This window comes from Mobula birostris, chromosome 9 (assembly GCF_030028105.1).
Source record: "Mobula birostris isolate sMobBir1 chromosome 9, sMobBir1.hap1, whole genome shotgun sequence".
In the NCBI taxonomy this organism is placed as follows: Eukaryota; Metazoa; Chordata; class Chondrichthyes; order Myliobatiformes; family Myliobatidae; genus Mobula; species Mobula birostris.
The window spans coordinates 103,737,948-103,759,963 of NC_092378.1; the positions used below are offsets into that span (position 1 = coordinate 103,737,948).

Genomic DNA, 22,016 nt, shown 5'->3' on the forward strand with positions numbered 1-22,016 from the left:
CTGCTGTAAATCCAGCTGCATTACCTTCATGTTCTCTTAACATCAACCTTTCTATTTAACTGCACACTTGGAAATATTATAATCCCCTTATCTACATCCTTAATGTAGACTATAAATTGTAACCTATCCATCCTTGCAGCAGACCACAAATCATAAGATCTGTTGTGTCTGTACTCAACTACATATCACCTAAATAATAACACGCATATTCAGGAGATGACTTTAACTGGTGTACTCACATTGCAGAGAGGGAGAGAGAGAGAGAGAGAGAGAGAGAGAGAGAGAGAGAGAGAGAGAGAGAGAGAGAGAGAGAGAGAGAGAGAGAGACAGAGAGAGAGACAGAGAGACAGAGAGACAAAGAGAGACAGAGAGATGCATGCACAGACAACAGATCAATGCGCATGTGCAGACAACAGATCAATACGTAATGCTGGGGGGGGGGTCATTGCTCTAAAAAAAATAGATCCATACATTACACTTCCTCCCCCTTTAGATTAATGTAACCTAAAATTGTATATGTACAGAACATTCCATTTCCCTCTTACAAACCATATTCAAATAAACATGCTTTCACAATAACAGTCCGTAACTGACTTCACTGTTCTAAAGATTCAGTCTTTTGAGTGGTGCTCTGTTTCTTTCAGGATAGTGCCTCTGGACCTGTGGAGTGACATCAGGTTTGGCAGGTGTCTTGTCTGAGACAATGCTCTCAGTTTCCAGTGTCACGTTGCTGTCAGTGACATGATCGTCACTGAGAGGTAAGTCTGGTGACTGTAATGTGTCCGTCTTATTAGATGCAATAGACTTACGTGCATTCTTCAGTTGAGCATCCAGTACCTGGTCCACATGACGTCTCCATGTCTGATCTCCAACATCTGCTGTGTTATCAGTGGACCAGTTCTTGTAGCCATACTGAGTGTCCACTTGTCTTCTCTACAATCACCAGCTAGGACTTGCTGTCCAATCTTGAAGCTCCTTGCTGCTTCATGGCAACTGGCTGAACTGTTTATTCTGCATTTCCCTCCAGAGGTCTGGTTTCAGGAAGTCCATGCAAGATCTCAGGTTTTGCTCATGAACAGCATTGCAGGTGTTTGATTTGTTGTCACATGAACAGAATTACGATAGACAAAAAGGAAGACGTCCACCTTGTGCTGTAGAGAAATGTCCTCCTTGTCCATCACTGTAATGGACTTCTTAAAGGTTCGGATAAACCTTGCAGCAAATCCATGCTTTTTTGGGTGGCGAGGAGCTGACTTGAAACATCTGCTGCCATTTTTCTTCATGAACAGTCGGAATTCCCCTAACGTGTATTATGGTCCGTTGTCATTCACAATTTTTCTGATAAGCCATTTCTGGAGAAGGTAATCCTCAGAACTGAAGCAGTCTTTTCTGATGTGGTTGACTTCATTAGAATGACCTCCAGCCACTTCGAATGAGCATCCACAGCAATCAGAAACATGGAGTTTATGAATGGCCCAGCAAGGTCAAAATGTTCTCTTTGCCATGGTGAAGATGGCCTCTCCAATGGGTGTAATGTTGCCGGTGGGAGTGAATTTTGAACTTTTTGGCATCTCCCCCCCCCCCCACAAACAGCTTTTAGCAAAGCTTCAATCTGTTTATCTATTCCCAGCCACCACACGTAGCTCCAGGTGAGACTCTTCATCTCGACTGTCCCAGGTGTCCTTCGTGTGGATACTCTAACACTCTGGTATGCAGCTTAGAGGGAACCACAACACGAGATTAACACATCAGGGTTCTTTGACATACTGACAGTTGGTCTCATCTCACTGAGAACTCTGGAAGCAAAGGGTTACCATGAACTGGCCATCCTTGCATGGTGACGTCATAGACTTTTGACAACGTCGGGTCATTCCCTGTTTCACTTTGTATTTTAGAATTTGTGACTGGCAACTGGTCCACCTATGCATCCAACAAATACCCTTAAACTACTTTTGTGCAACTGAAAATTAAAATAGCCATAATTATCTTATCATTTTCACACACTTTCCTTATCTACTGATCAAAGTACTATGGTATGTAACTACTCCCGCATTTTGATCTCTGACCCTCTGTTCACCTCAACCCCTTTCAGGTTAAAGCCTCAGTTAAAATGGGGTGATTATATATTCAGTTGCAACCTGCTTCAACGTTATAAATATGCTAATTCCTCAGATTAACTAATATAGTAAAAAGAAACAAGAGCCAAGTCATGTTACAATTTTAATGTCTTTATTGGAAATTAAGTGATAAACAATTAGCAGCAATCAATATTTTATATCGTTTACAGACATTAAAGCAAAATTATCATCTTGCGACTACCAGCAATTCAATCTAGATGTAGCTAATTAGAGATATTCTTCCTTCTTCCATGCCCTGTCATTCAATACAATGATGTCTGATACTTTAACTCAGTACCACTTTCCTGCATTAACCCCATATCCCTCTCTTAATATAACTCAACTATCAAATTCTGATTTAAGTACCTTCTGTGAATGAATCCCCACAGCCAACATTGTTAGTGAGCATCAAAGATTCAAAACTCTCTGATGAAGAATATTCTTCACATCTCTGTCCTTAATGGTAAATTTCTTAATTTGCCAACCGGCCTTTGGTTTCAGACCCATCATCCCTGCACCTGCCCTGCCAGGCTGGAAAGGAATTGTGTATACTTCAATGGGATCTCCTCTCGTTTTCCAAAATTCCAAAGGATAGAGATCCAGTTTACTTAATCTCTCCCCAAGCAACAAATTGGCCATCCCAGGAATCAAGCTAGTCATTCGTCGCTGCACTTTGTGGCAAGTTTATTCTTGATGAGTTTTCATAAATGTAATATTCCAGATGTATTCTCACTGGGGTCCTATGTCACATACCCACATTGGTGTCCAGCTTTGCATCATCAACAAATTGGATGCATTGTGCTTTGTGCCCTCATCTAAACAATTGAGAGACTGTGATCAGCCAGGGTGCCAGTGTCAATCTTTGTGCCATTTCACTGTGCACAGACTTCCAACCCAAAAGCCCTTGTTTATTCTACTCCCTTATTTTCTGTCCATTCACGCATCATCAATTCACACCAACTCTTTAACACCAATATTATGTGCTCTAGTTTTGCTTATTAGCCAACAATGAAGTCTCTGGTTCATATACTGAGCTATTTGCATTAGCTGCTAATTAATGCTCATCAAATGTTCTCATGACACATCCCGACAGCCGGAGAATCTCCTCCTTCCAGTCATTTATCAGATAGGTGCCCCTCCTTTATCCATGTTGGGCATAATTCAAAGTCTCTTCACTTTGATAGGACATTGCAACTGTGACAGTCACATCAAAGTCACAGAGAGGAGCTCATGGATCGCACAGCAGGTCTGACAAGGGTGCTGAGTGTGAGGGACAATCCATCACTGTTTAATGGTGACTCTGAGGGTTCAGCTGGGGACTGACCCTGAAGTGGGGTTTCACAGGGTCCACTAACACAGGCTTCCTGAAGAAACTGTGAATTTCGGGATGCTGCTGGGCAATCTGAAAGTGGAATGCTGTCGCCATCAGTCATGGGCAAGTACTCCAGTATTTCCCTTTTGTCTTCCTGGTGCTTGTTGGCTACTTTGACCTGGAGCCCGATCTTTGCTGGGACCAGGCCACAGCTGGTGTCAGAATGGCCCAGGGTGCAATACTCGTCGCTGTAGCTGTAGCCTCCTTCCTCCTCCTGTGGCGCAGTGCCCAGGAAGATGTCCAGAGATGGTTCCTGGCACAGTGCCCAGTTGTCCTCCTGCACCATGAGGGGGAGAAACCCACGCAGCACAGACTCACTGTTGCAATAATCCAGCAACCGAGTGTGGTGAAAGGGGTTGTCAGACTCAGTCTGAAGGTTACTTTTGGTGTCCAAGTCAAAGGGCAAGTTGTGGTTGACTGGGATGGGCTTCAGACAGGAGATGTTAGAAACAGCTTCATCCCAGGGGTTCAGGATGACTGTAGCAGCCACGTTGTCAGGCAGTTTCTTCACCCTCCTCAGCTCCTGGCGTGATTCCTGTCTTCTGTTACACCGGTCGCTAACATGATTTTTGCGGATCCATTCCTGAAGGAGAAAGCTAAAGTTAAACACCTTTTTCCCTATTGTACTGCACTCAAACAGCTTCTCTTTGGCCCGTTCCCATCAGTGTCCCTGTGCCAGCTTTGTGTAACCAGGCATTCCTCTTCAACCCACCACCATTCCCTCTTGCATTCCACTAATTAGCAATCATCTCAGCTCAACCTGCACCCACATCCCTCAAAGTCAGGAGCCAAAACACGAGTCTGGCTGTAGGGGATGGATTATGTCAATTCTCGAAAGGGAAGTGTTTCATAGAGTTAGTCATTTTTCTGCCAGTATTAGAGTGTATTACATCGAGCTTGACTGTTGTACTTAGTGTAAACTTGTTTTCAATACTTCCTGACGGACAGTCGGTGTGACATGTGTTGTATGGAGATCAACTGTTTCACAATGTCGGGTGTATTTTATGCAGCATGATGGTCAGTCAGTGTCACTATCACATTGACTGACCAGCAGACTATATTCAATACTGCCACATACTGGCAGTCAGTATGTCCAGTTTGACTGCTCCACTGTTGGCGTGAAGGTTTGTTGTATATCACCTAATGGTCTGTTAGTGAGACAGTGTGTTATATCCATTTCCACTGTATAAACAGTCTGTCACTTCCTGTGAAGGACGTTCTCGGCCACACTGATGGTGGCCTAACCTGCTATGTGCAGGGTTCATTGAATAATGGTCAGAAATACAAAACGCAGAGGTTTTTGTTTCCCAACGCCTTTTCATCAGAGCCAACATTTGTCTCAGTGACGATGTGGAGCTTGGCTCCTCCCTGTCCCCTCGGTATGAATCAATGTCCCAGGCAGCTTTAGGGAACCGGGGCAGGCTGTGTCCACTCCAGAGCACTACCTTGAAGTTTCCGTTGTGTTGATTGTAGAGAGGCTGGAAGTAGGAGGCTGGGTTGGGAATGTGAACCCACACTTTACTGACAACACTAGAAAGGGGCAGAAATCACAGCAGATGTTAGCATTCAGACAAAGTATACTTTAAAGCAGCTGGATCAAAGACTACTTCACTCAAATTTCCCTCCAAGTACAGAGCTGTACTGAGGGAGCGGGAGCTTCGAGGGCTGCTGAAATATCAGAGGGGATGTCTCTCAGGTGAGGTGTTAACCCAGGGCATCGTCTGCTCTCTCAGGTAAATCAAAAGTATTCATGGGCAGCAGCGTGGTGTGGGGGTGAGCAGAACACTTAACAGTACAGACAACCCAGGTTCAATGCCTGCCACTGCCTGTAAGGCAGTCCTGACACCACGTAGGATGCCTCCAAATGGAGCATCAGAGTCAGCGAAGCAAGTGGGGTGCAAAAGAACCGACGCGGATGGAACACAAAGGAGTTATTGAAGTACGGGATCCATTCTCACCAGTAACAGAGACACTGGGGGAGATAGTCACCAGTAACAGAGACACTGGGGGAGATAGTCACCAGTAACAGACACACTGGGGGAGATAGTCACCAGTTTCACAGACACTGGGGGAGATAGTCACCAATTTCAGAGACACTGGAGATAGTTACCAGTAACAGAGACACTGGGGGAGATAGTCACCAGTAACAGACACACTGGCAGAGATAGTCACCAGTTTCAGAGGCACTGGGGGAGATAGTCACCAGTTTCAGAGAAACTGCGGAGATAGTCACCAGTAATAGAGACACTGGGGAGATAGTCACCAGTTTCAGAGACACTGCGGATATAGTCACCAGTAACAGAGACACTGGGGGAGATAGTTACCAGTAACAGAAACACTGGGGAGATAGTCACCAGTAACAGAGACACTGGGGGAGATAGTTACCAGTAACAGAGACACTGGGGGAGATAGTCACCAGTAACAGAGACACTGGGGAGATAGTCACTAGTAACAGAGACACTGGGGGAAATAGTCACCAGTTTCAGAGACACTGGGGGAGATATTCACCAATTTCAGAGACACTGGGGGAGATAGTCACCAGTAACAGAGACACTAGGGGATATAGTCACCAGTTTCAGAGACACTGGGGAGATAGTCACCAGTAACAGAGACACTGGGGGAGATATTCACCAGTTTCAGAGACACTGGGGGAGATAGTCACCAGTAACAGAGACACTGGGGGATATAGTCACCAGTTTCAGAGACACTGGGGGAGATAGTCACCAGTTTCAGAGACACTGGGGGAAATAATCACCAGCTCCAGTGACAGTGAGGTAGCCTAGGGCAGATTATCAATCGTTCAGTGACACTGGGATTCACTTACTATTTACAGGAACACTGGCAGAGACTCTCACCAGATCCAGTGACCCTGTCAAAAGACCACCACCCACACCAGTGACACCCAGGAAAAGTGTCACCATTTACAGAAACTCTGTGGAAGACTGGCACCAGCTCCTGTCAGCCACAACCATACCTGATGTCACCAGAACTGTTATTCAAGGGAGGAACTCACCGCGATGGCAGCTTGAAGTACAGGGACATGAAAATGAAGATCGCCAACAGGAGTGGAACAAACACAACGAACAGCAAGTTGTTTTTTTGTGACAGTCTTGAAGCTTTGAATAAAGAAGAAAATTAACTACAATTATTATTGTTGAATATCAGAGGACCAATTCACAAGACCACATCAGGATTCCGATATACACTGTGGAAATTGTCCCTGGGTGCTGTTTTCATGTCTTTTTCCAAACTCTGAATTTGGTCATGGCTAGTGTGTTGTTTAAACACTTCTGAGAGAAATTTCAGATAATTACTTTATGATATTAAATTTATACTTCCAACTTCAACTTTCAAATATAACCATTAACTTTCACACTGTCCCAACAATCACTGCAAGAGTAGGTGGGTAATGCATTATATTTATTGAGCTATACATGTCAGTTGTTCTCCACCAAGCCAGCAGAAACTATATTGCCTTGGAAGCTTACCTTCAGTCAGTGTTTCAGTCTTTGGCAAATGACATTTGATTGATTTGAGCTTATGATGTGTTTGATTAAAATAAAATGGAACCTCTATTAGTTTTGTAAGTTAAAATCTGACATGTTATCAGCAAGCATATTGTTCCTGATGTCTGGTAGGAAAAAAAGAAACTCTTTTAAACAGAATCAGTGAGAGAAAAGGGAAGTGTGACAAACATCTGCTTTTTTTCATAAAAGGGAATAAGAAGGAAATGAAAATAGCTCATTGTCAGTATTTGATACTCAGACCCAAACATGAGTGAAATGTTGTGGGTTTGTAGCACATTTCTTTGTTGTAAACAACATCATTGGTGGAAATAAAGAGTGATCTATCCTAAATAGTGTGGTGAGAGCCTCCACGTAAAGCAAACCTACTGAGGCACTAGCAACCCAGTAGTGACAAGTTCAAAGAATTGCTGGGTTTATTGTTGAATCACTTCAATCCAAAGCCACGCCAGATCGTACAAATGCTTAAGTTTGATTCGCAATTATTGTTATTAATACAGGATGAACACTATCTTACGTAACAGATATAGCCATTCCAAACACACACAATATACAGAAATCAATAAGTGAAAACACCAGGAATGTGCTGAATTAAAAAAGGAAATTGAAAGACTTTGGAATATGAACAGGGTATACATTATCCTAATAGTAATATCTACAAATGGTATCATCCCACAGTCACTACGCAATCGTGATAAACAATTAGGCCTGCACAGCAATATTATGTTATCTTCAGAAAGCCACAATACTAAACACCACTAGAATAGACCGAATGTTCCTAGCAATTGAGAAATGAGTGTTATTATTATTATTATTATTGAGATACAGTGCAGAATGGGCCTCTTCAAGACAGTGTGAAGGTTAATGGTTATATTTGAAAGTTGAAGTTGGAAGCATAAATTTAATATCATAAGTAATAATCTGAAATTTCTCTCCGAAGTGCTTAAATCGGCCGGAGGAGAGAGAGCAGCACGCCGTGTGTGCGCAGCCCTCCGGTGAAAAATGATGTTGTATCCATTAAATAGGGGCCGTGGACAATTCTGATTTGATGGAGACAGACGTGAAAGCACAGAGGAACATCTGGAGAAATTTCTGAAACGCCAGTTCGCTGCTGTTGTTACTGCACGGTCAGGAATCTTCCAGCGGGAAGGCCTCAACATCCCCAGCTTTGCCTGCTGTTGGCGACCGAGATTGAGGTCGAATCGTTCGGACAGAGATGGTGCTCAGTACTCGGTGTCAGAGAGCTGATCGGAGGCTCAAAGTTTTCAGAGGACTCAGAGTCGGACTGTGGTTGGGCATGGCAGGAAGAGTTTTTCTTCCTTCTCCCGTCTGCGTGAGATGTGGGACATTTGAGAGACTTTGAACTTTTTACTGTGCTCATGGTCTTCTTCATCAAATTATGGTATTGTTGCACTGTTGCAACTATATGTTATAATTATGTGGTTTTGTTAGTTTTTTCAGTCTTGGTCTGTCTTGTGTTTTGTGATAATCACACCGGAGGAAATATTGTATCATTTCTTAATGCATGCATTACTAAATGACAATAAAAGAGGACTGCGTGTCTTCATAATCTAAAAAAAACACACAAAACAGTGGTCGAGTATGCAGCCAAACTGAAGCAGTTATTGCAAGGCTAATTATGACGACGCACTGTTACATGCTAAAGGGAAGGCTGGCACAGAGATTCAGAGATAGCTTCTCATCAGAAGTGGGGGGGGGCAATGAGGGGACATTGAAAACTGCTTAAACAATGCAACTTGCAAGAAAAAAAAATCTGCACTCGCGAATTATTTGATGTAACTCTGTGCACAGGAGACCGGCAGCAAAACGTACTGCTCTGGAGTAAACTAAAGATTACGTTGAAAAGGGAAACAAATATTTTTACCACAATGGTAGGAAACTTATGTTATTTGGCTGCTGCTGTAGGTAGGAGAGTGTCATAATATCTCATGACTTATTGCAGTTTATTTCACTCAGTGGTTCCCAAGCTTTTTTGGGTTACCTCCCCCTTGGCTTGGACCACATCCTCAGTACCCCCTCTCCCTTCACAGCCACTACTTAAAACGTATAAAGAATTGCTATTTATGATGCACTGTGAAAGAAAATAGAAACTGCAAATTCAAAGCAGTGACAAATAATTGCAAAAGTATTCAAATCTATTTAAAGCTACAAATAAAATTATTTCTTTATTAGAGTAAAAATAGCTTTCATCAGCAATTTTAGAGCATACATTAGTAGTCAACTATCTTCTACTTCATTCAATGAACATTGCGGGAGAGCGAGCGAAACTAGCCCGACCCTCGCCTCCAAACCCGACACTCGGGCTTTCTGGTCTATCCGGACCAGTGTTTAAATTGTCCAAGTACTGAGCGGAGCCTCGCTCTAGGACCCGGGCCTCAGCATAGCGACACGCTTCGGGCCGCCCAGCCCGAAGCCATTCTCGACCTCACCAAGCCGTTCTCGGCTCGGTGCTTGGGCCAATCCATCCTCGCACCCGGGTTAGGCGGGCTGCTCCTCATTGACTCCTCTCCAAATCGCTCACTGCAACTCCGGCTGCGATACCAACTCTGTCTGCGGCCCCGTGAACACATTGTGCTTTGGCTTTGCGATGCACCGGCACCGCCCATCCTTTCAATCAGCTTTGTCACCACTTGCCTCTTCCTTCGCCGACTGCACTTTTCCCATCCATGCTGCCTGGCCTGCTGAGTTCCTCCAGCATCTTGTGTGTGTTGTTCCTTCATTGTTTGCGGTGATAGTTGACCACAATTTACTTCAGAAAAGGTGTCATTAGTAATGTTTTTAGTCATATTCCTTGCCCTTTGAACTACCAGTGAGCCATTGTTTGGTAACACCATCTTCAAATTTCTTAATTTAAGGCTGTAATCCCTCAGCTGCCTCCATCAACCTTTCGAAACTTCCACTGCCCCCTGGGGCAGGGGCAAAGCACTTTCTTTGGGAACCACTGATTCAGCTCTTCATATTGATGCCAGTTGTCAGAGGAAACTTATCAACACCTTTCCTCCACCTTATTCCCTGCAACAACTGTCTTTCCTCTCGTCCCAATTCTCCGGCCACCTGGCTACTCCGGGCTCTAGCGGCCATTTACAATGGAAAATCAGTGGCCAAGCTAGAAAGAATTTGGGATGTGAGAGAAAACCCACGTGGACACGGAGAGAAAAGACAAACCCTGTACAGCCTGGAGATCAGGATGGAGCCCAGGTCACTGAACCTTGAGACAGCAGCGCTACCCGATGCAACACCACACCACCCAGATGCAGAGTAAAAAGACCACACTGACCACGCTCGTAGAAACAAGCGTAAAGTCGAGCAAACAAAATGAAAGAAATGAAAGGAAGATGCTCAACTTTTCCCAAATGTCATTGTGTAGAGGCAGCAGATGAAGGCTGTAACACAGAGGTTGTGTTCACAGTATCTGATGAATAGAGAGCTTGTAGTCACTGGAATCTGGAACAGAAAAAGCAAACTGCTGGAGGAATTCATTGGGTCTCGACATGAAAAGTGTGCCTTCTCTCTGCCTCCACTGATGCTGACTGACCCGCTACAGCAATGTCCTTCAGCAGCTTAATTAAATAAAGAGGGAGTGACTTAACATGCGTAGGTCAAAGGAGCTTAAGTTGTTGGCCTGGGCTACTCTGAAGCACACTATGTATGCACGCTGTCTACTGCCTCTTGGATTCTCCAGCAAGAAGAACTAGAAGAGATTCAATGCAGCGACCAAGAGGTGGACTACAAATACAAGGAGTTCCTGGACTGGAAACCACTGCTCCTCAGGGGGAATGAAAGAGATACGTGCAGGGCAAGTTCCAGCACAAAAACACGTGACCTCAAGAACAGAGGTGGACAGGGACACTGAAGAATAGAAGAACAGAGGTGGACAGGGACACTGAAGAATAGAAGAACAGAGGTGGACAGGGACACTGAAGAATAGAAGAACAGAGGTGGACAGGGACACTGAAGGAAGCTCCGCCAAAAAACCGATGGATTCTTCAGCACTGCCTAAAAACCATCTCCGGCCCAAGCATTGAAGAACACAGGTTGATAAAGTGCTTAAGAAGACTTATGGAATGCCTGCTTTCATTGGTCAAAGAATTGAGTTGAAAAGTCAGATTATACTGCAACTTTATAAAACTCTGGTTGGGCCACATCTGGAGTATTGCATACAGTTCTGGTCACCCCACTGTAGGAAGGATGTTGAGGCTTTGGAGAGGGTGCAGAAGAGGTTTACAAACAAGCTGCCTAGTTTAGAGGCTGGATAAACTTGTGTTGTTTTCTCTAGAGCAGTGAAGGCTGAGGGGAGATCTGATAGAGGTATATAAGATAGAGTGGACAGGGAGTATCTGTTTCCAAGGGTTGAACTGTCTAATACCAGAGGGCATCCACTGAAGGTGAGTGGGGGTAGATTCAAAAGGGAAGGGAAGGGTATGTTTTTTACTCAGAGCGTGGTGGATGCCTGGTGTGGCGGCAAAGGCAAATACATTAGAGGTTTTAAAGAAATGTTTGGACAGGCACATGGATGTAAGGGAGATGGAGGGATATGGTCATCATGTAGGTAGGAGGGATTAGTGTTTGGGGGTGGTTTTTAGCTGGTTCAGCACAACATTGTGGGCCGAATGTTCAATGTTCTATGTTCAATGTTCTAGCTTACCTTTATCAAGAGACAAGAATAGAAGTGAACTCATCCAAGACATGAAAAAAATACCTACAGGACCGAACATCTTGAAGAACTCCATAACTGTGACTCTGCCCTTGATTTGGGACCTTTATTCGATCTCTGTTCAAACTAACCCCCTCACCACTCCTGACCACTAAGGGCCCAGAAGTAGACAGTATCTCTGCCAAAGTTCGATATACACAACTACAAGAAGTTTCTTCCACTGAGTCCAACTTCAGTCATAGAACATGGAACATAGAGTAGTAGAGTGCATTGACACACAGCTAACCAACTTTGTAAGTCACAAACACAAGAAAATCTACAAATGCTGAAAATCCAAAGCACCACACACAAAAGGCTGGAGGAACTCAGCAGGTCACGCAGCAGCCATGGAAAAGGGTAAACAGTTGATGTTTCAGGCCGAGCATGTGGGGAGCGGGGAGAAGAAGCAGAAGGTGGGGGGGGGGGTTGATAAGGGAAACCGTGGGAAGGGTGAAGTGAAGAGCTGGGAAGTTGATGGGTGAAAGAGATACAGGGCTGGAGAAGGGGGAAGATGATAGGACATGTTCATGCCATCACATTGGTGGCTATGCAAAGGGATATAGAGTGTTCCTCTTTCAACATGACTATGGCCTCATGCCGGCAGGACTGACATGTCAGAATGGGAATAGGAAGTTGGAATTGAAATGGGTGGCTGCCAGGAAATCCGCTTTTTGTTGCTGATGGAGTGAAGGTGCTCGACAAAGTGGTCTCCCAATCTACGTCAGGTCTCACCGATATACAGGTCACACTGGGAGCACCGGGCACAGCATATGACCCCCAAACAGACTCACAGGTGAAGTGTCACCTCACCTGGAAAGGCTGTTTGGGGCCCCAATGGTAGTGAGGGAGGAGGTGTAGGGGCAGGTGTGGCACTTGTTCCATGTGCAAGGATAAGTGCCAGGAGGCAGATCAGTGGGGAGGGGCGAGTAGACAAGGGAGTCGCACAGGGAGCGATCCCTATGGAAAAAGGGAAGTGGGGGATGGGGGGGAGGGAAAGATGTGATCAGTGGTGGGATCCCATTGGAGATGGGAGAAGTTATGGAGAATTACATGCTGGACGTGGAGGCAGGGTGAGGACAAGAGGAACCGATGGCTGGTGGGGTGCCGGGAGGATGGAGTGAGGGCAGACGTGTGCAAAGTGGAAGAGATACGGGTGAGGGAAGAATTGATGGTGGAGAAAGGGAAACCCCTTCCTTTGAAGAAGGAGGACATCCCAGTTTTTATGGAATGAAAAGCCTCATCCTGAGAGCAGATGCAGCAGAGACCAGGAACTGAGAAAAGGGGGTGGCATTTTTGCAAGTTACTAGCTAATTTAGTAATCAAATGCCCAACTAAACTAATCACTTCTGCCTGCACAATGTCTATTTAATTTCATTTCCTGCTCATTCATATACCTATCTAAGATTCTCTTGAATTCCTCTATCATATTATCCCCATCACCTCCCCCACCAAAGGCTGTGTCTTCCAGGCACCCTCCACTCTCTGTGCAATTCATTTCAATGCTGGCTGGCTGTCCCATCCACCGATGTCTCTCATAATCTGATAGAACTCCATCAGATCTGCCCATAGCCTCTTCCACTCCAGAAAAAAACAACCCAAGTTTGTCCAAACCCTCCTTATAGTACACAGCACTAATCCAGGCAGCATCTTGGTAAACCTTTTCTGTACCACCCCCAAAGCCTTGATATCCTTCTTTAAGGGAGCTACCAGAATTAAATGCAATACTCCAAATGTAGAGTTTTATTAAGCTGCAACATAGTTTCCTGAATTCTGAACTCAATCCTTTTTTTTAATAAAGGCAAATATGCCATGTGTCTTCTTTACCCCCTATCAACCTGTGTAGCCCCTTTCAGGGAGATAGTTCATTTTAATTGTCATTCAACCATACATGAGTACCTATGAATATAGCTGAACCAAGTTACATTGCCCCGGGACCAAAGTACAAAACACAGTACCAACAGTCAAACTCAGCACAAGGCACGTATAGCACATACAAGATAGCAAGCACATCTAAGATATCAGTAAACTACAGTCACACACAAAAAAATATAGTCCAAGAATCTGAGTCCATGAAAGTTTGCCTCTGGTGGAGCGAACCGACTTTGACACCTCTCTCCCGGGCAGCAGTAAACAGGCAACACCATGGCTTAAGGCCTAGTCTTCAATGCAGCTGAGGTCACACAACTCCCCCGCCGTCTGCCAATAAATCATTGAATTGGACTTGCAGCATTCCACATTAACAATGTCCAATGGGGTCTTGTGATCACAAGGAAAGCAGCTATGATGATCACTTGCTGTTAGACTGCACACCATCTTTGTGCACTGACGCTGGCTGACGCAGGTAGCAGCACGATCCACACCAGGTCCAGCTCCATCAGTTTCTCCACCAATGAGCAACTTGCTGATGGGTCAGACCTGCAGGACTTTAAGTTCCTAATGTCCAGCTGTCATAAGGAGGTGGCTGGGAACGGACCCAAGGGCAAGACACAGACACTGAAGTACTAGGGACAGAACTAGGATACGGGGCGAGGGCAAGGACATGGACACGAAAACCGGGAACCCAGAACAGGACTGGACAAGGACTAGGAGCCCGGGCTTGGACTCTGAGCCAGAGACTGGAAAAGGACCCAGAACCTGGGTCTTGCCTCTGGCTTGGACCCCAGAACTAGGCAAGGGTGTGACTTGGCTGACAGGCAGGACGAGGCTGGAGACCAGAGACTTGAGGCTTGGGGTCTTGAAGCTTGGCTTGGGGGCGAGGCTCGAGGCTTGGGGTCTTGAAGCTTGGCTTGGGGCAAGGCTTGGCTAGAGACTTGAGGCGAGGCTGGAGACTAGAGGCTTGAGGGTTGGGGTCTTGAAGCTTGGTTTGGGGCGAGGCTTGAGGTCTTGAAGCTCCTCCTGGGCAGAGTGCGGTACTCCTGGGCAGGGCGTGGTACTCCTGGGCAGGGCACGGATCACCCGGGCAGGGCGCGGATCTCCACCCGACAGAGGCAAGGGACAGGAAGAGACAGAACCAACCGCAGGGTAACGGCAAGACGGCCTGGCTTACCTGATGGAGTCAAGGGGCAGGAAGGGACAGAACCAACCGCAGGGTAACAGCAAGACGGCCTGTTTTACCCGGCGGAGGCAGGGGGAAGGAAGGGACAGAACCAACCACAGGGTAACAGCAAACAGCTTGGCTTACCTGATGGAGGCAAGGGGCAGGAAGGGACAGAACCAACCACAGGGTAACAGCAAACAGCTTGGCTTACCCGACGGAGGCAAGGGGCAGGAAGGGACAGAACCAACCACAGGGTAATGGCAAGACGGCCTATCTTACCCGACGGAGGCAAGGGACAGGAAGGGACAGAACCAACCATAGGGTAACGGCAATACGGCCTGACTTACCCGATGGAGGCAAGGGACAGGGAGGGACAGAACCAACCACAGGGTAACAGCAAGATGGCCTGACTTACCCAGCAGAGGCAAGGGACAGGAAGGGAGCTAGGTACAGGGTGGCTCCAGGACAAGACTTCAGGCGAGACGAAGCGAGAGTTACCAGCAAGACAAGGCAAGGCTACAGGCGAGGAAACAGAAGACAGGGGAAGGGATACAAAGAGTAAGGACAGAACAATCCAGCTGCTGCGCCCTGGTCTCTGAAGGTATTTATGCAGCCAGCCCCAACAAGTATCAGCTGCCTCAATTAGAGCTCAACAGGAACAGAAACAGGGTAGACAGGAAAACCTGGAGCAAAGGTCAATGGACCAGACTGTGAACCGGAATGCGGACTTCACGGACCAGACCATGACACCAGCAGGGTCTTGTGATCATAAGAAATATGCTTTTAAAAAGGACAATAACATCTTTGGTTGATCCCAGAGATGCCGCTGTAACGAAATGCACCATCATATAAACCTACAACCATCAGGCTCCTAAACTGACCCCAAGCAATGAACTTGGCCCCAAGGTCCTTCTGCATATCAGCTCCGTTATGGATCCAGTCATTAACAGTCTCTTTTAGTCACTCATATGGCCTTAAAATCTTATTGTCTTATAGTCATATTTGGCCAGGTTAAACTCTACCTGCCATTTTTTCACCCATATCTGCGACTAATCGATATCCTGCCATATCCTTTGCCTGCATTCTACGCTATCCATAACACCATCAATCTTCATATTACCTGCAAACTTACTAACCCACCCATCTATGTTTTCATCCAGGTCATTAAACAGCTGAGGTCCCGGTATTGATCGCTGCGGAACACCAAAAAAAATAAACCCCCAACCAGAGAAAGTTCTATCGATCACTATCCTCTGTCTTCTTTGGATAAGTCCATCCTGAATCCAAACAGCCAATTCGCTGTCGATCCCATACATCTTAGACTTTTGGAGCCTCCCATGAAGGACCTTGTCAAGCACCTTACTAAAATCCATATAGACAACAGCTGTAGCTCTACTTTCATCAACCATCTTCATTACCTCACCAAAAAACTCAATCAAGTTAGTAAAACTCGATTTGACCTACATAAAGCCATGCTGACTGTCCCTAACTAGACCACAATTTTCCAAAAACTTGTAAATATGATCTCTAAGCATTCTCTCTAGTAACTTCCCTACCATTGATGTGAGACTCACTAGTCTATAGTTTCCAGGATTATCCCTATTTCCTTTCTTGAACATTAGCTATTTGCCTGTGCTTTGGCACCTTGTCTAGAGATGACAAGAAGAGATTGATCAAAGCTGCAGAAATCTCATCTTTTACCTCTCCCCATAACCTGGGGTGTATCCCATCAGGCCCTGGGAACATCCACCTTAATATTCTTTAAGAGTCCCAATACAACCTTCTTCTTTACCTCGAAATGCCCTAGCATATTAGCACACTCCACACTGATCTTCCTATTCTCCACATCCTTCTCCTAGGTGAGTACTGATGCAAAGTACTCATTTTGGACATCTAAGTTCGGACATCCCACTCGCTGCCTCCTACCAATCAGCCAATGCTCTAGCCATGTTAGTAACTTTCCTGTAATACCATGGGCTCTTAACTTGGTTAGCAGCTTCATGTGTGACATCTTGTCAAAGGCCTTCTAGAAATCCAAATATACAACATCCACAGCATCTCCTTTATCAATCCTACTTGTAATCTCCTCAAAGAGTTCTCCACATCTTCCACAAGCCACATGTAGACTTGCAGAAAAACAGCTGTTTCATCTAGTTTCTGCCTAATACTCTCATCATTTTCCCTGCTCCAATTTAAGGAGCAAGCTCCAGACTTATCCTTATCTAGTTACTTTAAGACTTAAGGAGTTGTAACCAGAGTTTCTCCAGTGGCTCACCTACTGAAAGATCAGTTACCTGGCCAGTATCATTACCCAACACTAGGTCCAGTATAGGCCCACTTCTTGTTGAACTATCTTTGTGTTGATTTAAACAAGGCTCCTGGAAGCACATAACAAATTCTGCCCTGTCCAAAGCCCTTGCACTAAGGAGGTTCCAGTCTTTATAAGGGAAATTGAAGTCACCCTGTTGTTTTTACACTGTTCCCTTATCTGCCTGGATATCTGTTCCTTGATGCCCTAGCGGCTATTGGCCCTCGGTGTGATTGCACTTAGCTTATTTTTCAGTTCTACCCATGTAGTCCTTGATTAATAGTGCAACACCCCCACCACTTTACCTCCTTCTTTATCCTTTCCAAAACATCAAGAACCTGGAACGTTAAGCATCCATTCCTGTACTTCTCTCAACCAAGAGTCTGTTACGGCCACAATATCATAGCTCCACGTGCGGATCCACATTCAATATTTATCACCCTTACTCACAGCTTTAAAATGCCCACACTTCAACCTGACTGGCCCTTGGTCTCTATTACTTTTCCTAACTGGTCATGACATCGACTTTCTTTTCAATCCTACATCTCCTGATCAATCTGGTGTTCCGAATACCCCTGCCAGGCTAGTTTAAACCTCCTGAGCAGCACCAGCAAACCTCCCAGCCAGAATATTGACAAACAAGAGAAAGTCTGCAGGTGCCGGAAATCCGAGCAACGCACACACAAAATGCTGGAGGAACTCAGCAGGCCAGGCAGCATCTATGGGCAAGAGTACAGTTGCCGTTTCAGGCTGAAGTTCCTCGGCAGGACTGGTTAAGTACTTCAGGCCGAAACGTCGACTGTACTCTTTTCCATAGATGTTGCCTGGCCTGCTGAGTTCCTCAAGCATTTTGTGTATGTTAGCCAGAATATTGATTCTCCTCCAGTTAAGATGCAACCTGTCCCTCTTGTAGAGTCAACTCTGCCCCAGAGGAGGTTCCAATGACTTAAGAATCCAAAACTCTGTCCCCCTGCACCAGTTCCCCAGCCATTCACCTGTTTTGTCTTTCTACTCCTACCATGACTAGCACGTGGCACTGGGAGTAATGGAGAGATTACTACCTTTGAGGTCCTGCATTTCAGCCTCTTTCCCAACTGCCCATACTCATTGCACAGGATTTCTGTCCACTTCTCCCCACAGTATGCCAACGGTGCCACGGTGTGCCACGACGTCTAGCTGCTCACCATCCCCCTTGAAAATGTTCTGGAGCCACTCTGAGATATCCTTCACCCTGGCGCCCCGAAGGCAACACACCATCCAGGCATCTCTTCCATGGTCACACAGTCGCCTTTCTGTTCCCCGCCAATAATCAGTTCTCTGCACCTGTGAAGAGGAGGAAAAGCTGGAGACCTCGGAGAGGCAGTAATCATGACCATCTTCAAGAAAGATAGGTCCAAATGAAGTGCTTACAGCAGTGTCTCTCTGCTGTCTGCTACAGGAGAAATTGCCCTGGGACCCCCTCAGCCCTCCTCTTCCCAGTGGCTGGGGAGCTATTCCCTCATCTGCAGAGCGCATTACATCCACAAGAGGCACAACGGGCAAAATTTACAGTGTGCAGTAACCAAGAGGACTGCAAAGGGCAGCAACAGTGTACCGCCTTTCTCAACCTCACTAAAACCCTTGACTCCAACTGGAAGGGGTTGTGGAGTAACCCTTCTTAAATTCCAAAAAGTATTCCCCATCTTATGTTTGATTCACAATGGAATGCAATCCATGACCCAAACATCAAAGAACCAATCTCAGTAAAGAGTGGTGTCAAGTGTGGGTTTCAATGTCCTAATACACTTTCTCATTGCATTACAACACCTCACTTGTAACGAGCATGGAACCAGTCTACAGGACTAATGTTGAACCTGCACGCCAGGACCCAAATCACTTCAGCCTTAGTAGGCAAGCCACAGTACACAGTCAATATTTGCATAAGTTTGGTCTGGTCCCCAAATTCTAAGCACTTTCTACAGGGGAACAATTGAGAGCATCCTGACTGGCTGCATCACTGCCTGGTATGGGAACTGTACTTCCCTCAATCACAGGACTCTGCAGAGAGTGGTGCGGACAGCCCAGCACATCTGTAGTTGTGAACTTCCCATGATTCAGAACAGTTACAAAGACAGGTGTGTAAAAATGGTCCATAGGATCAATGGGGACCCAAGTCACCCCAACCACAATCTACAGCTTCTACCATCCAAGAAATGGTACCGCAGCATAAAAGCCAGGACCAACAGGCTCCGGGACAGCTTCTTCCACCAGGCCATCAGACTGATTAACTCACGCTGATCTGAGTGTATTTCTATGTTACATTGACTCTGCTATTTATTATAAGTTGTTATAAATTACTGTGATTGCACATTGCACATTTAGATGGAGACGTAATGTAAAGATTTTTACTCCTCATGTATGTGAAGGATGTAAGAAATATAGTCAGTTCAGTTCAACTCAATTCAATTTAATGTGCACATTTGAAAGCAGAACTCCAAACTGCCATCAGTTTATTCAGTGAAATATATAAGAGAATGGGTCTTACACTTAATGCAATGCACTGCATTGCTAGAGGCATCAGTATGGATGCCATACTGTTAGGATGAGTCAGGACTTCAGGACTGGTGACAAAAACAGGCTCGTCCTCTAAGAGCCTGCTCCACAAGAGTCTTCAAAGCTATCGTGATCTACTTGGACTTCTCTGATCAGCAAGTTCAGGGTCTTCTAGACTGCCATCATTGACATTCTGCAGAAGGAACATATGTTTAACACATGGTAAGCGCTGGGCGAGTCTGGGCCTGTGCTCAGCGGAGTTTGGAAGGAGGTGGAGGTTCTCAGAGGATCAGAATCAGTTTCAGGTTTATTGTCACTGACGTTAGTTGTGTAACTTGTTGTTTTGTGCCAGTAGTACAGTACAAGCATAACCAATTATGACAAGTTACAATAGATAAACAGTGTGAAAAAGGAATAGTAATGTCATGTTCATGGATTCATAGACCATTCAGAAATCTGGTGGCAAAGGAGAAGAAGCTGTTTCTTAAACAGAAACCTTATTTCCCTTGGGTACAAGCAGGCTTTGACTGACACCCCATGCTCATAACAACTCTCACAATGATCCTACTGTGGGTCTTCAGGCTCTTGTACCTCCTCCCAAATGGTAGTAATGAGCAGAGGGCATGTCCCGGATGGTGACGGTCTTTAACGAAGGACATTGTTTCACCTTTTGAAGATGTCGCAATGGTGGAGGTACTTGTACCCATGTTGGGCCTGGCTGATCGTAGGCATTGGTGCTTCTACAGCAGATGGTGATGTAACCCATCAGAATGTTCTCCATGGTTCACCTGTAGAACGTTGCTAGGGTCCTTGGTGATACACAAAATCTCATTGAACTCTTAATGAAGTATAGCTGCCAACTTGCCTTCATCATGATTGCATTAATCTATTTAGCTCTTCATAAATCTGAGATGTTGACATCCACACTTTGAAAATGCTCACCCTTTCCACTACTGATCTCTCAATAAGGATTGGTCAAAGTTCTTCCGACTTCCTCTTCCTGAAGTCCACAAATCATTGTTTGATCTTGCTCGCGCTGATTGCAAGTTTGTTTTGTGACACCACTCAACAAACCTATCTATTTCACTCCTTTTTTTAAAATTTCACTCGTCTTTGTGCCATCTGATATTCTGCCTATAACAGTGGGTGTCATCAGCAAATGTGTAGATAGTGTTCGAGCTGTGACTAGCTACACACTCTTGAGTATAGAGAGAGGGCTAAGCACACATCCTGAGGGGAACTTATTTTTGTTGTCTGCAAAAAGGAGATGTTATCACCACTCTGTACTGACTGTGGTCTCCTGATGAAGGTGTCAAGAAGCCAATTACAGAGGGAGGTACAAGCCCAGGATCTGAAGCTTGTTTGCTAGTACTGAGAGGGTGATGGTGTTGAACATTGAGCTAAAGTCGATAAGCAGCAGGCTGATGGATGTATTGGTGTTGTCCAGATGGTCCAAAGCCCACTGGAGAGTTCCCTTTAACAGTACAGTCTGGGAACCAAGGGTCTCAGAATAAAGGGATGTCCCTTTATAAATGAGATGAGCAGGAATTTCTTCAGCCAGAAGTTAATGGATCAGTGGAATTCATTGTGACAGAGGGCTATGGAAGCTAAATAACTGGGTGCACTGGGCAGAAATTGGTAGGTTCTTGATTGGCAAAGAAGTTAAGAGTTACGTGCAGAAGGCAGGAGAATGCAGTTGAAAAAAAATCAGCCATGATTGAATGGTGGAGCAGACTTGATGGGCCAAATAGCCTAATTCTGCACCTATATTTTATGTCCTTATGGTCTAATGACTTCAACTGAGTTCTTGTGCCTGATGCGCGCGCACTTTATCGTCTTTATATTCACGGTCGCGGTGACCCTCAGCTACCTCTCCACAGGATCGTTCCAAGAAGGGCTGGCAGATCTCTGCATCAGGGTCATAACCCAGGCACTATACTGGTAGCAAGGTCCTTCCATCTGCTTCGATTTCACTGATGATCAGGTGGCATCTCAGACACTGGAATTTACTATCTTTCCTCATTTCCCCTGGAATCAAGCATGCATTGACTGACTGCAGATGCCCATAATGGCTCTTACAAGGATCTCAGATCATTTCCTCAGCAGGATCCACTTCCAGCTGCTCAATGAGAAGTTTTTTGTGAATGGTGAGAATTTTCTCTCAGTAAATGTTCTTTTGCAAGAAGTATATGATGCATAAAATCCCTCGTTCCCTATTGATCAAGCCCACTAATGCTGATTATAACACGAAGATTAATGAACCCCTGCTCCCATTCACCTGATGACTTGCTTTGGCCTTAGCAGTGAATGGCATCTTGACTTCAGAACTTGAATCTCCACATAAAATACACCATTCTCTGAAGGTCTACACTCTGCAGGGTGTAGAGTTCTCTGAGACATATCTTGGAAGGA

At 45.4% G+C, this 22,016-nt stretch overlaps 1 protein-coding gene across 3 annotated transcripts in view; it reads right to left on the minus strand.

Annotated features, from left to right (window-relative positions):
- Positions 1-2,207: 2,207 nt before the first annotated feature.
- LOC140202918 (uncharacterized) overlaps positions 2,208-22,016 on the minus strand; it is a 68,667-nt gene continuing 48,858 nt past the window's right edge. For all 3 annotated transcript variants that reach the window (XM_072268510.1, XM_072268508.1, XM_072268509.1), the window contains exons 7-9: positions 6,503-6,605; positions 4,935-5,019; positions 2,208-4,072 (exon numbers count right to left, since the gene is read on the minus strand). In XM_072268510.1, coding sequence (XP_072124611.1) covers positions 3,332-4,072; positions 4,935-5,019; positions 6,503-6,605 — 929 coding nt within the window. In that variant the 3' untranslated portion in view covers positions 2,208-3,331. The remainder of the gene's footprint in view (positions 4,073-4,934; positions 5,020-6,502; positions 6,606-22,016) is intronic.